The sequence below is a fragment of the Hyla sarda genome, chromosome 8, assembly GCF_029499605.1.
Source record: "Hyla sarda isolate aHylSar1 chromosome 8, aHylSar1.hap1, whole genome shotgun sequence".
In the NCBI taxonomy this organism is placed as follows: Eukaryota; Metazoa; Chordata; class Amphibia; order Anura; family Hylidae; genus Hyla; species Hyla sarda.
Window position 1 is genome coordinate 180,881,469 of NC_079196.1, and position 15,835 is coordinate 180,897,303.

The following is a 15,835-nucleotide window of genomic DNA, read 5'->3' on the forward strand; positions in this document are numbered from 1 at the left end:
AATGCATTACCTCCTAATATTACACTAAAATCAGAGAAGAAATCAGTCCATGACTGGGGGGCATCAAAGTATGCCTAATGTCATATCAATGCTGTGCTTCATAAGAATTAAAGAGTGTGTTTGGTGTTCCCTTCATTCAGTTTCTACGTAGGAACTTAATTCCTTTATGTGAACAGAATATGCAATTGTGGGTTATTGATGTGGGCTGAGAAGTGATCCTCTGGGAGATATACATGTCAATCGCTGTCATCATAATTAATTATCGGCCCATGCATCTCCCTCCATTCTCCATCCTATGTCATTCCCAGTGTACATATCACAAATGAGGGGCAAACTGGAAGGTCGGCATGCATTCAGACATGAAACTCATTAGCAACATATAAGCGCCAAGACAAATCTGATGTATATTAAGACTCTGTTCACTGAGGCATGCCCCATAGCATAACATGTAAAGGAATACTATTGGGGGAAGGGGATAATCCTTTTGTTTTTACATTTTATTATAAGACTGACAATGTTAATATAATGCACTAGCTCTGCTAATGCCTATGTTTAATAAAAAAAAAACAAATACAAAGTACTGTAATATAGAAAATATTCTCAGTCCTCACAGTGGCCTCTACAGCAGAAATAATATGCGAGAACATGTTTTCTGTAGCTCAGTTGTCAGCTTTGCTGTGTAGACTGGGGCAGCATCAATAGAAGAAAGAGAGGATACACATTGGCCCTCATTTACTAAGAGTGGAGTGTAGTTTTCTCTGTGAGTTTTTTTTCCCAACAGATGTTTTTCCACGGTATTTACTAAGGTTTCCCTACATTTTTCACTTTTCCCTACATTTTTCACTTTTCCCTACATTTTGATTTTTTTTTTTTACTCAAGCTCTTTTTTCTTTTTTTTTCCACATTTTATTTGGAAACCTTAGTAAATATGTTGTGGTTTTTCTAAAATGTCAGGACGCCCCTTTTTTTGATGATCACACCCCTTTTCCCAATGACCACGCCCCTTTGGGGGTTTTCTTAGTAAAATGGAAGGTTGGTCAGGTTTTTTTTTTTTTTTTTTTGCGCACATTCTGGCGCAATGCGGCAGAATATGGCACGCTACCCGACAAAACAGGTTGAGTTTACAATAGTAAATCAGGGCAATTATGTTAGTAGAACCAGCTGTTTTTTTTTTTTTTTTTCTAATTTGACCACCCATCTAATCTTTATTGAATAGCTGAAAATAGAGGACAAAAGGATCAGGATCTTCGGATTTCAGGATGCCCAGTACTTTGGGGGAGATTTATCAAAACCTGTGAAGAGAAAGATTGGTGCAGCTGCCCCTAGCAACTAATTTTTCAAAGACCTCTTTAAAAATGAAAGAAACAATCTGATTGGTTGCTAAGGGCAACTGCACCAATCTTCCTTTATGCAGGTTTTGATAAATCTCCCCCTTTGTCCCCATAGGCATACAGTAGACCAAGAAGGAAAAGTCATGGAATTATAGAAATCACAGGGTCGATAGATATGCTAATAAAAAGCTAATGCTAAAAAAATGGAAACAAAATATTGAAGAGAGCTCGAGTATGTGAGATCTCACATATGGTGGTGGAGGTGGATAATGGTGGCAAGCATCTTATCCTGAAATGTTCACTAAATAATATACTGTACATTATGTAACTACTGTTCTTTATGCATGGGTTTGTTTGTTCTATTCTGGCAAAGAATGCAGATAACAAACCTTTGATAGAAGTTGGAGATTTTCATCCTCCCGTATGGCCCTCTGTTGATGCTGTTTGCAGTTGTTGAACCCACTCGTATATTAAATACTGTTGCACATTTTACTTTACATGATATCTAGCACATTCACAATCCTGGAGAGAAAGATTCCTCCTTCTTTTCACACTCCCACAAGGTATACATGCGAATAGGCTATTTCTTACTTAGTAACCCCCTAATGGAAATGGTGGCGCTTTCTACTATCCAAACAATTTCCTGGTTTAACCATGTGCCCATGACCCCATTACAAGAGCTTCGCCAACATTTCCCTTGCTCTCTTGCGAGCGAGCCTGTATGTATTACAACACCCCACCTATAAACCCTGTCTTGCTACTGAAATTACAGATTTTGTGCCCTTAATAATGGGACAGTTACATTGGACTCCTTATTGTAGCTATACTTTTAAGGCTACCGTTAGGGGTAAGCTTATTAGTCAGACTTCTCCTCATCATAAACAGATACGTGCTAAACGTCTTCAGCTGCAGACTGAATTTTACACCCTATACCGACAGAATAAGTCACAATTCTCTGATATTACCTTCCGCATATCTAATTTTACTGCAGATTTACATACGTTAGACAGATAATCTCCCCGTACATCTAGGACTACTGTATTAATGTATAAAAAAAATCATGGGTGAGGAAAACTTCAATTTTCAGGAATAATCATGCAAAGGGTGAGTGGAGTTGTTACCCATGGCAAGCCATCACATCTTTGCTTTTTTATTCTATAAAGGCCTCGAAAAACTACCTTTCCCCCAATGACTTTTTTTTCTTCTAATACCCATTAAAAACATTGCAGGTCCTCCTTTTGTATCTCGGGCCGGTACTTTGCAATATTCATCAGCTTATCTGTAATGTGCAATACATTCAAAGCAGTGAAAAGGGGACAAATGCAAACAGAAATTATAAGTAATTTCACTATTCCGAGTGCTCGTAGATAAGTACATATTATTATAATTGTAATTACGAGGCAGCTAGTCTAAAATCATCCATTATTGCCCGAGATTCTACAGTTAGTATAAAAGCTGCCTTGGCACCTCCCGGTCTCTTCTCGAGGAACTGTGACTTCTAAGTCCTTCTATTTAAAACCTAGATTGTATTTGCTTCGGTGCCAGTGACAATCCTTGACTAACAATTATGGGAAGGTTACGCTGCAGATGTGTTATTTTCCTGTCATTCAGACATTATTTTATTTCTAAATAAGAATGTTATGTACTTTTTGTTTATCCGCCCTGTGTTCTAAGAAAATTGTACAGGATTTCTTCCATTTTCTTAGGAGGGAATATTTATACTGAAATTAAACTACAATAAGATTACAGTAATATTTCTAATGTATTGACATTGAATGTTGTAATTACAAGATCCTTAATTATTGGTCTACATTGCGAGGTGGAACTGGAACTGAGGGAACCACATTTTTTTATATTTCTAGATCTAGTAGAGTAATAATAAGTTGAATAAGTTGGACAAATGTGTATGGGTTCCCCTACAACACTAGGGCTCATGCACATAACCACATCATGAATCCATTTAAAGTAATAATACTGTGATATATAATGGTGTGCCTACAGTGCCTACAGCTCCTTAATATGCACCAATAAAGATTTTGTGGGCTTCTTCACAGACTCCATGCACATGGTATTGCCATATGCATGAGGCCTTAAAGGGGCACTGTCAAAGAGACATGCCAACATTTTTGGATCGGTCAGAATGTTTAAAACCCAACTGATTGCTAGAAAGAAACAGGAGAAAGGCGTGCTGAGGGACCATCTATGGGACTTTCTCAGTATTGTGCACAAAGACTACTAAGAGAAGCGGCCAGCTGGATGTTTCTCTCCGTGCTCATTCTAGCATTCAGTTGGGGTCTGGATACACAGATCCTAACCAATGAGAACTTTTGGCACATCGATAGTTTTTTAAGTGAAATGTACACTTTAAGATGCATTCGCATAAGGCATTTTTTTTACAGGTGTAACATTGTAGTTACCGGATTTTTTGAGTGTTGTCTGTGCTGAGACTCTTGGCCCATTGGAAGACGACCTTAACAGAATTGGAGTATATAGAGAATGCTCTGTGTATAAGATTTTGGTTATACCCATTAGCAAGATTTTCATTATTCCTTTATACTGTATTTATACAGTATTTCATTTATTATTCTTTTTCTATATATATTATTCAATATAGGTTTTATAAAAATATGGCGTTTTTCATTGTCTGAAAACTTGAATTGCTTTGCTTTTGTACATAATGTAGTATTGTTGCTTCCTTTGTTACAGATTTATCAGAAAGCAAGGGTTGGACAGGTTATTTCTCGAATGTGACACCCACATGTGGCGTCTTGGAGACAGGAAGATCCCAGAAGGCATTACTGTTGATGGTGGCTCAGACTGGTTTCTCCTCAACCGGAAATTTGTGGAATATGTGACCTTTTCCAATGATGATCTAGTTACAAAGATGAAGCGATTCTATTCCTACACGCTGCTTCCAGCTGAGGTATGTTAAATATATACCTTGTTGGTGTTATATGAAACCATGGAGACTGGTGATTAGTATTCTGCTGCACTTCTATACAGGGTCCCGGCATGGCGAACATAGTATACTCGTCTTCATTAACCTATATTAAAGGGGATATATCAGCCAGGCATTTCTGTGCTACGAGAAGAGTTAAATAGTTTAGAAAACCAATAAACTAATTTTCCTTTCATCATCCTGATATAATGTATGTTATTGTGTCATTATAGTGTTATGTGCCATCCTGTCTTATAATAATCCAGGTATATTGCCTTTTAACAGTGTATACTTATATGGACAAAAAATGCACCAAAACAGTTCTTGCTCTCACCCCTGTGAAACAGTACTTGATAGGGATAATCTACCTAGAACTAAGTTAGGCTCTGTTCATATCACATCTCTGCTTTCAAAGAGACATATTTGTTGGGAGTGGTCCCTAACATAGCTCTCTATGCATATGGTAGCATATATTACCCATAGGCCTCCATGTTTAAAAAAAAAAAAAAAATGTAATCTAATTTATAAGTCAGGCTATGGCAGGGAATGGCTTGGTTGTTCCACGATCTCCCCTTCTTGGTGCCACATCAACCTGAGCTAAAATGCTGAGTAATTTGTCACAGTCTGGTTGCTATGGATACCAGCTGCACAGGGCTGGTGCAAGGATTTTTGCCACGCCTTGATCCCACCCATTGGCTCCGCCTTTGACACACCCCACCTTACTACTGGGGTTACACACTGTAAAAAACTTCCTCCTCATGTAATCACCTTACTACTGGGGTTACACACTGTAACAAAACTTCTCATTATGTAATCTCCGCATTACTGGGGTTACACACTGTAACAAACCTCCTCATCATGTAATCACCTTTCTACTGGGGTGACACACTGTAACAAACCTCCTCATGTAATCACCTTACTACAGGGGTGACACACTGTAGCAAACCTCCTCCTCATGTAATCTTATTACTACTGGGGTGACACATTGTAACAAACTTCCTTCTCATGTAATCTTATTACTACTGGGGTGACACATTGTAACAAACCTCCTTCTCATGTAATCTTATTACTACTGGGGTTACACACTGTAACAAACCTCCTCCTCATGTAATCACCTTACTACTGGGGTGACACACTGTAACAAACCCCTCCTCGTTATGTAATCTCCGTATTGCTGGGGTTACACACTGTAACAAACCTCCTCATCATGTAATCACCTTACTACTAGGGTTGCACACTGTAACAAACCTCCTCATGTAATCACCTTACTACTGTGGTGACACACTGTAACAAACCTCCTACTCATGTAATCTCCTTACTACTGGGGTGACACACTGTAACAAACATCCTCCTCTTATAATAACCTTACTACTGTGACACACTGTAACAAACCTCCTCCTCTTATAATAACCTTACTACTGTGGTGACACACTGTAACAAACCTCCTCATCATGTAATCACCTTACTACTAGGGTGGCACACTGTAACAAACCTCCTCATGTAATCACCTTACTACTGGGGTGACACACTGTAACAAACCTCCTCCACATGTAATCTCCTTACTACTGGGGTGACACACTGTAGCAAACCTCCTTCGCATGTAATCTTATTACTACTGGGGTGACACACTGTAACAAACCTCCTTCTCATGTAATCACCTTACTACTAGGGTTATGGTTCGTGGCAGGAGTTAGGGGCGGATGTATGGAGGTACGAGCGATGTCAGGATGCTGGACGGACATGACCTGCTTGTCTGGCCTCAGAGGTGGCTCTGCGCTCCTCCAGCAGGCAGAAGAATGCAGATTATTATGGTACCGGGGGAAGGGGGGGTGGGACTAGTGCTGGGCGGTATGACCAAAAATGCATATCACAGTATTATTGCAAGTTATGGCGGTTGCCACCTTTCTTGCAAAAAAATACCAGCCATGCTAATTTGCATACTTAATTATATATGTGTATTTGTAGGAAGCTCCGCCCATGTGCAGACACATTGCGTCACATAAAAGCCCAGCGACAGCAAATTAACCCCTCAGCCTCTGGAGTCTGGCAGTAAAGTCCACAGCAGGGAGGCAGGGGTGGATTGACAGCTCATGGGGACCCCGGGTAAGAGTGCATCATTGGGGGCCGAACTTCATACAGCACCAGAGATACGAGGTCTGTAGGGGTTGCATGATGTTTATTGTTTACAGTATGAACACAGTCACTGTGTTTGTCCACACAACTACTGTGTGCACATGTCTTCTATTTCTAGTTAGTTTATGTTTAGTTAAAGGGGTTGTATAATTATGAATATCTCATGTTCCCTGACCTACAACTACAACTCTGTCCCCGATCTACAACTAGCAACAGTTGGAGGGACATAAAGTAGGGAATACAGCTCTAAATGAATGTTCCCCAACCTGTGTCACCTTAGCTGTAGCAAACAAGTAGTTTTGGAGGAACACTGCTCTAAATAAGACTCTGTTGTAGTGACTGCTATTTACGTTCTTAACCCTAAACTTTTTCCTCTTTATCCAACTTATATCACTTTTCGCGTTTTAACCCGATTTTACCCTCTGTGGCCCCCGTCACTCAGGCCTTGAGTTTCTGCAAGCACAGCGGATCTTACCAAGTTTAGAATAAAAATAAGTGGTTCCCCTGCCCCGGATGAAGCGAACCTCCATTCACCCCTCATACACACACCTGGACCTCATACCTGCCCTCCGCCCTTTAAAGTGGCCGCTTAATACATTGATTGGCGGCGGCTGCTGCTCTGGGGGCCGGCAAAATACCGGTTATTGCATGGCTGGTAGTTTTTTATATGAATTTTTATATTAATTTAACAGCAGTAGGGTAGAAATTCCGGCTGTGCTGGTAAATTACCATCTGGGTGGCAACCCTAACAGAGTGTCACGATGCCGGCTGGCAGGTAGTGGACCCTCTGTGCCAGAGAGGGATTGGCGTGGACCGTGCTAGTGGACCGGTTCTAAGCCACTACTGGTTTTCACCAGAGCCCGCCGCAAAGCGGGATGGTCTTGCTGCGGCGGTAGTGACCAGGTCGTATCCACTAGCAACGGCTCACCTCTCTGGCTGCTGAAGATAGGCGCGGTACAAGGGAGTAGGCAGAAGCAAGGTCGGACGTAGCAGAAGGTCGGGGCAGGCAGCAAGGATCGTAGTCAGGGGCAACGGCAGAAGGTCTGGAAACACAGGCAAGGAACACACAAGGAACGCTTTCACTGGCACTAAGGCAACAAGATCCGGCAAGGGAGTGCAAGGGAAGTGAGGTAATATAGGGAAGTGCACAGGTGAAAACCCTAATTGGAACCACTGCGCCAATCAGCGGCGCAGTGGCCCTTTAAATCGCAGAGACCCGGCGCGCGCGCGCCCTAGGGAGCGGGGCCGCGCGCGCCGGGACAGAACAGACGGGGAGCGAGTCAGGTAGGGGAGCCGGGGTGCGCATCGCGAGCGGGCGCTACCCGCATCGCGAATCGCATCCCGGCTGGCAGCAGGATCGCAGCGCCCCGGGTCAGAGGACGTGACCGGAGCGCTGCAGCGGAGGGAGTGAAGCGAGCGCTCCGGGGAGGAGCGGGGACCCGGAGCGCTCGGCGTAACAGTACCCCCCCCCTTGGGTCTCCCCCTCTTCTTGGAGCCTGAGAACCTGAGGAGCAGACTTTTGTCAAGGATGTTGTCCTCAGGTTCCCAGGATCTCTCTTCAGGACCACAACCCTCCCAGTCTACTAAAAAAAAATTTTTCCCTCTGACCTTTTTGGCAGCCAAAATTTCCTTGACCGAGAAGACGTCCGAGGAGCCGGAAACAGGAGTGGGAGGAACAGATTTGGGAGAAAAACGGTTGAGGATGAGTGGTTTGAGAAGAGAGACGTGAAAGGCATTAGGGATACGAAGAGAAGGAGGAAGAAGAAGTTTATAAGAGACAGGATTAATTTGACACAAAATTTTGAAAGGACCAAGATAGCGTGGTCCCAACTTGTAGCTAGGGACACGGAAGCGGACATATTTAGCGGAGAGCCATACCTTGTCTCCAGGGGAAAAAACGGGGGGAGCTCTTCTTTTCTTATCCGCGAACCTCTTCATGCGTGAAGAAGCCTGTAAGAGAGAATTTTGGGTCTCTCTCCATATAATGGAAAGGTCACGAGAAATTTCATCCACAGCGGGCAGACCAGAGGGCAAGGGGGTAGGGAGGGGGGGAAGAGGGTGACGGCCGTACACCACGAAAAATGGGGATTTGGAGGAAGATTCAGAGACCCTGAAGTTATACAAAAATTCGGCCCATGGAAGGAGATCTGCCCAGTCATCCTGGCGGGAGGAAACAAAATGTCGCAAATAATCACCCAGGATCTGGTTAATTCTTTCTACTTGTCCATTGGACTGGGGATGATATGCAGAGGAAAAATTTAATTTAATCTTGAGTTGTTTACAGAGAGCCCTCCAGAATTTAGACACGAATTGGACCCCTCTATCCGAGACAATCTGCGTAGGCAACCCGTGAAGACGAAAAATGTGTACAAAAAATTGTTTAGCCAACTGAGGCGCAGAAGGAAGACCAGGAAGAGGGATGAAATGTGCCATTTTGGAGAATCGATCAACGACCACCCAAATAACGGTGTTGCCACGGGAAGGGGGTAAATCAGTAATAAAATCCATACCAATCAGAGACCAAGGCTGTTCGGGGACAGGCAGAGGATGAAGAAAACCAGCGGGCTTCTGGCGAGGAGTCTTATCCCGGGCACAGATAGTGCAGGCTCGCACAAAGTCCCCAACATCCGTCTCCAGAGTCGGCCACCAATAGAAGCGGGAGATGAGTTGCACAGATTTCTTGATGCCCGCATGACCTGCGAGATGGGAGGAGTGACCCCATTTGAGGATTCCGAGGCGTTGGCGTGGAGAAACAAAGGTCTTTCCTGGAGGAGTCTGCCTGATGGAGGCAGGAGAAGTGGAGATCAGGCAGTCAGGTGGAATGATGTGTTGCGGAGGGAGATCAACTTCCGAGGCATCCGAGGAACGAGAGAGAGCATCGGCCCTAATGTTCTTATCGGCAGGACGAAAGTGAATCTCAAAATTAAATCGGGCAAAGAACAGAGACCACCGGGCCTGGCGAGGATTCAGCCGTTGGGCCGACTGGAGGTAGGAGAGGTTCTTGTGGTCGGTGTAGATAATAACAGGAAATCTTGATCCCTCCAGCAGATGCCTCCATTCCTCAAGTGCTAATTTAATGGCTAGAAGCTCTCGATCCCCGATGGAGTAGTTCCTCTCCGCTGGAGAGAAGGTCCTAGAGAAAAAACCACAAGTGACAGCATGCCCGGAAGGATTTTTTTGTAGAAGAACAGCTCCAGCTCCTACTGAGGAGGCATCAACCTCCAATAGGAAGGGTTTGGAAGGGTCAGGTCTGGAGAGCACGGGAGCCGAAGAAAAGGCAGACTTGAGTCGTTTAAAGGAGTCTTCTGCTTGAGGAGGCCAGGACTTGGGATCAGCATTTTTCTTGGTTAAAGCCACGATAGGAGCCACAATGGTAGAAAAATGTGGAATAAATTGCCTGTAATAATTGGCGAACCCCAAAAAGCGTTGGATAGCACGGAGTCCGGAGGGGCGTGGCCAATTTAAGACGGCAGAGAGTTTGTCTGGATCCATCTGTAGTCCCTGGCCAGAGACCAAATATCCTAGAAAAGGAAGAGATTGGCATTCAAACAGACATTTCTCAATTTTGGCATAGAGTTGGTTGTCACGAAGTCTCTGAAGAACCATACGGACATGCTGGCGGTGTTCTTCTAGATTGGCAGAAAAAATTAGGATATCGTCCAGATATACCACAACACAGGAGTATAACAGATCACGAAAAATTTCATTGACAAAGTCTTGGAAGACGGCAGGGGCATTACACAGTCCAAAGGGCATGACCAGATACTCAAAGTGTCCATCTCTGGTGTTAAATGCCGTTTTCCACTCGTCCCCCTCTCTGATGCGGATGAGGTTATAGGCGCCTCTTAAGTCCAATTTAGTGAAGATGTGGGCACCTTGGAGGCGATCAAAGAGTTCAGAGATGAGGGGTAAGGGGTAGCGGTTCTTAACCGTGATTTTATTAAGACCGCGGTAGTCAATGCAAGGACGTAGGGAGCCATCTTTTTTGGACACAAAGAAAAATCCGGCTCCGGCAGGAGAGGAGGATTTACGGATAAAGCCCTTTTTTAGATTCTCCTGGACGTATTCGGACATGGCAAGAGTCTCTGGGGCAGAGAGAGGATAAATTCTGCCCCGGGGTGGAGTAGTACCCGGGAGGAGGTCGATAGGGCAATCATAAGGCCTGTGAGGAGGTAGAGTCTCAGCTTGTTTTTTGCAGAAAACATCCGCGAAGTCCATATAGGCCTTAGGGAGACCGGTTACTGGAGGAACCACAGAGTTACGGCAAGGGTTACTGGGAACCGGTTTTAGACAGTTCTTGGAACAAGAGGACCCCCAACTCTTGATCTCCCCAGTGGACCAATCCAGGGTTGGGGAATGAAGTTGAAGCCAGGGAAGTCCAAGGAGAATCTCCGAGGTGCAATTGGGGAGGACCAAAAGTTCAATCCTCTCATGATGAGATCCGATGCTCATAAGAAGGGGCTCCGTGCGGAAACGTATGGTACAGTCCAATCTTTCATTATTTACACAATTGATGTAGAGGGGTCTGGCGAGACTGGTCACTGGGATGTTGAACCTGTTGACGAGAGAGGCCAAAATAAAATTTCCTGCAGATCCAGAGTCCAAGAAGGCCACTGTAGAGAAGGAGAAGGCAGAGGCAGACATCCGCACAGGCACAGTAAGACGTGGAGAAGCAGAGTAGACATCAAGGACTGTCTCACCTTTGTGCGGAGTCAGCGTACGTCTTTCCAGGCGGGGAGGACGGATAGGACAATCCCTCAGGAAGTGTTCGGTACTAGCACAGTACAGGCAGAGGTTCTCCATACGGCGTCGTGTCCTCTCTTGAGGTGTCAGGCGAGACCGGTCGACCTGCATAGCCTCCACGGCGGGAGGCACAGGAACAGATTGCAGGGGACCAGAGGAGAGAGGAGCCGAGGAGACGAAACGCCTCGTGCGAACAGAGTCCATATCTTGGCGGAGTTCCTGACGCCTTTCAGAAAAACGCATGTCAATGCGAGTGGCTAGGTGAATAAGTTCATGTAGATTAGCAGGAATTTCTCGTGCGGCCAGAACATCTTTAATGTTGCTGGATAGGCCTTTTTTGAAGGTCGCGCAGAGGGCCTCATTATTCCAGGACAATTCTGAAGCAAGTGTACGGAATTGTACGGCATACTCGCCAACGGAAGAATTACCCTGGACCAGGTTCAACAGGGCAGTCTCAGCAGAAGAGGCTCGGGCAGGTTCCTCAAAGACACTTCGGATTTCCGAGAAGAAGGAGTGTACAGAGGCAGTGACGGGGTCATTGCGGTCCCAGAGCGGTGTGGCCCATGACAGGGCTTTTCCGGACAGAAGACTGACTACGAAAGCCACCTTAGACCTTTCAGTGGGAAACAGGTCCGACATCATCTCCAGATGCAGGGAACATTGGGAAAGAAAGCCACGGCAAAACTTAGAGTCCCCATCAAATTTATCCGGCAAGGATAAGCGTATCCCAGGAGCGGCCACTCGCTGCGGAGGAGGTGCAGGAGCTGGCGGAGGAGATGACTGCTGAAGCTGTGGTAGCAACTGTTGTAGCATAACGGTCAGTTGAGACAGCTGTTGGCCTTGTTGCGCTATCTGTTGTGACTGCTGGGCGACCACCGTGGTGAGGTCAGCGACAACTGGCAGAGGAACTTCAGCGGGATCCATGGCCGGATCTACTGTCACGATGCCGGCTGGCAGGTAGTGGACCCTCTGTGCCAGAGAGGGATTGGCGTGGACCGTGCTAGTGGACCGGTTCTAAGCCACTACTGGTTTTCACCAGAGCCCGCCGCAAAGCGGGATGGTCTTGCTGCGGCGGTAGTGACCAGATCGTATCCACTAGCAACGGCTCACCTCTCTGGCTGCTGAAGATAGGCGCGGTACAAGGGAGTAGGCAGAAGCAAGGTCGGACGTAGCAGAAGGTCGGGGCAGGCAGCAAGGATCGTAGTCAGGGGCAACGGCAGAAGGTCTGGAAACACAGGCAAGGAACACACAAGGAACGCTTTCACTGGCACTAAGGCAACAAGATCCGGCAAGGGAGTGCAAGGGAAGTGAGGTAATATAGGGAAGTGCACAGGTGAAAACCCTAATTGGAACCACTGCGCCAATCAGCGGCGCAGTGGCCCTTTAAATCGCAGAGACCCGGCGCGCGCGCGCCCTAGGGAGCGGGGCCGCGCGCGCCGGGACAGAACAGACGGGGAGCGAGTCAGGTAGGGGAGCCGGGGTGCGCATCGCGAGCGGGCGCTACCCGCATCGCGAATCGCATCCCGGCTGGCAGCAGGATCGCAGCGCCCCGGGTCAGAGGACGTGACCGGAGCTCTGCAGCGGAGGGAGTGAAGCGAGCGCTCCGGGGAGGAGCGGGGACCCGGAGCGCTCGGCGTAACACAGAGCATGTATGTGTTCTGGATGGGGACAGGGGAAAAGGCCTCTGCCAGAAAACAATGGTAGTGGTGTATTTCTCCTAAGAACAAAAGTATTGGACATTTTTAAATCCAGCATGCCGGCCCTGTGGGAGTCGGGAGGCCACCATACACATTAGCTGATAGGTTCATCCTGCCTAAAATGCCGACCTCAGACATTAAAGGAGTTATCCACCATAAGGTAATTTTAGTACGTACCTGGCAGACAGTAATGGACATGCTTAGGAAGGATCTGCGCTTGTCTTGGGGCTAAATGGCTATGTTGTGAGATCACCATAACACTGTGGCTAGCTTTTTGTGAACTGGTATTTCCCGTTTGAGTTTTCTTCTTTTGCCTACAAATCCCATAATTCTATTTTCCTCCCTCCCACACATCAGCCACCCCACCCATTGAAACATAAATGATCAGCATCCATTCAAAAGACCTGTGGTTTTCAATCAGGGTGCCTACAGCTGTTGCATTAGTTGCATATTGATCTCTCTCCCACCAAGTGATCCCTCCACCCATTGAAGCAGACAGGCTCCCTGTCATCAGCTGACTAGTGAGGCAGGTCTCGGCCGCATTGCAACCTGGGAAAAATCTGAGACAACAGTCATTTTGTATGCTCTTAAAAATAAGTATGAGGGTGAAAATCACATAAGAATTGTGAGAAAACCGTCACACACAGGTACAGACACTATATTATGAACTACACTCATTCTACAGCCCCTGTAGCATAGTCAAATAAAAAAAAAATCCTGGAATACCCCTTTAATCTAATATATGTAAACTTCTCTACCATCTTCCACCACAGCAGGGTTATCAGTAATTTAGGGTGTAAATATTTTCTTTTGGTGCAGTAGAATTTTTACACCACATGCTTCTTTAAATCTAGGCCATTGCGCATCTGCCATACTGCTGGTTGTCATAATTTGACTGGTTAAATTCAGCACACATGTTAAATAATCCATTTTAATTCCATTTCAGTTGCAATCACCTTTTCCTCTCAAATCCGATAACCTTTTCGTCCATTATCTTGCAGAGAATTTCTGTATCATTATGAAAGGACACAGGGCAATGGATAATTGGGAAGTTTTGCTGCGCTCGAGTGAAAATGCATGCCTTTATCATTTTAACCAGCCAATTCAAGCATAAGACACATATTCACTGGGTTGTCACGTAGCATTAAACAATGTCAGGGGGATTATTTGGAAGAGTACACTAGTGTTAATGCCATGCTATTTATTTATAGATCCTGATATTTCCCCCAGAATTGTGCTTCCTCCTCTCTATCCAGTCTGTTGTTTTCTTATCATATTCAGTCATTTTGTACTTTTGAAAAATAGATTAGAAAAAACTAAAATATGAATATCATGTGTTGGTAATGTTGAGCAACAACCCGGCGAAACGCTGAACCCTGTTCAGCGTTTGGGCCTGTCAAGCCCCCTCCCATAGACTTGCATTGAGGGGGCGGTACATGATGTCATGAGGGAGCGGGGCTATAACATCACGCGCTCCCGACACCGTCTCCAGGAACAGTTTGTTCCAAACGCTGAGGAGCGGAGTACCCCTTTAAGTCTTTGTTTTGCCATACCAGTGAGGCACTATCCTCTACCGAGCTATGGCAAAACTGTACTGGACTGCACTATGCACCCAGCAGAGGATGTCCATGACTTTATGGATTCTTGGGGTGGTACCTTTCACAGTTCAGTTCCAGCTCTCGGCTCCAACCACTGACTGGTCTTTTGGCCTTCTTTTGCAACCAGTGATTACTCTTCTGTATAAAAGTCTGTTATGCAGGTTTCCAGATCATTTTATATAGATGCAACTTGAAATCATAGTGTGTCCCTTGTGTTATCAAATGTGACCATATATATTAGGTGGCAACTCGTTATATTTGGTAAAATAACATTTCCTCACTATGCCCAGGAGACGTTCCTGTCGACAGCGATGGGGAGGATATGCAGTTTGAAAGGTGTCCCCTGCCATCCCTTAAGTATTCCGCTGGGTGGGATGCATCCACTTTTAGTCCCATCTGCTGCGGCTGATATCCTTCCCCCTCCGGCACAGCCTGTGTTATCAGCTGTGACAAAGGCTGTCAATCACACCGAGTGGGCGTTATTATAGCACAAGCAGATGGGACTAGAAGAGGACGTCTACCGCTTAGGGGACTAATTATAGGCCAGCAGGGGAAACCTTTCAAACTGCATATCCTGACCATCGCTGCCAACAGAATCAGTTCCCAGGCATGGTGAGGAAGAAACTTTACCATATATAACCTGATGCCACACATTGTATATGATAAATTCTAATGACAGGTTCCCTTTAAGGACCAATGACTAAGTAGTAACCAAAGTAACAAATATTTCATTGGAGTCTTGACAGTATAGTCTTAACCCAGGAAAATACTTCCTAGCAAAGAGGAATTAAACCAGTCTAGGTGCAGAAGTAGAGAGTTTATTTGTAGAGACCATTGAAGCTCGTGTCAAATATTCTTTACTGGCCAACAGGATCCTTGCACAGTCTCTATGAATCAATCATCAGCTGAATTCTTGTCATCCTTATCATCATTCCCTGCAGTCCTTCTTTTTTATCTGGCTGTTTAAAGAGTAGTCTTGTAAAATTACGCATTTTCTCTTTAAATCTGTACCACTTGGACTATGTTGAAGGACTCCCCACCTTCCTGTTTCCACTCCCCTTTATCTCTTCCTGCTCCCCAGGTGCCACACCAATCAAATTGGCTGGTGTGGTCACCTGCCCAGCACATCGCTGTGGTTGTCCCCTCTTAGAGAACCCACCAATAGTGAAAACATGGATCCTCTAACAGGCCACTTTTCACCACATAGGGGCACAGACTGAATGGAGAGTTGGATGTTAGTTGTATGTGGCTGTCTCCATTCGAGTCTATGGAACTATACAAGAAAGCTTTACTCAGCTGTTCCTGCACCTCCTGTATAATTGAGCATCACCCCTTCTCCTGTTAGGCATAGTTCCTAAGGTGGGACTCCTAACATTCATGGAATAACCTTGGATG

At 45.4% G+C, this 15,835-nt stretch overlaps 1 protein-coding gene across 4 annotated transcripts in view; it reads left to right on the plus strand.

Moving 5' to 3' along the window:
- The window catches only part of XYLT1 (xylosyltransferase 1), a 340,609-nt gene that overhangs the window by 274,818 nt on the left and 49,956 nt on the right, over positions 1-15,835 (plus strand). For all 4 annotated transcript variants that reach the window (XM_056536893.1, XM_056536896.1, XM_056536894.1 and 1 more), the window contains one exon: positions 4,038-4,254. In XM_056536893.1, the coding sequence (XP_056392868.1) occupies positions 4,038-4,254 (217 nt within the window). The remainder of the gene's footprint in view (positions 1-4,037; positions 4,255-15,835) is intronic.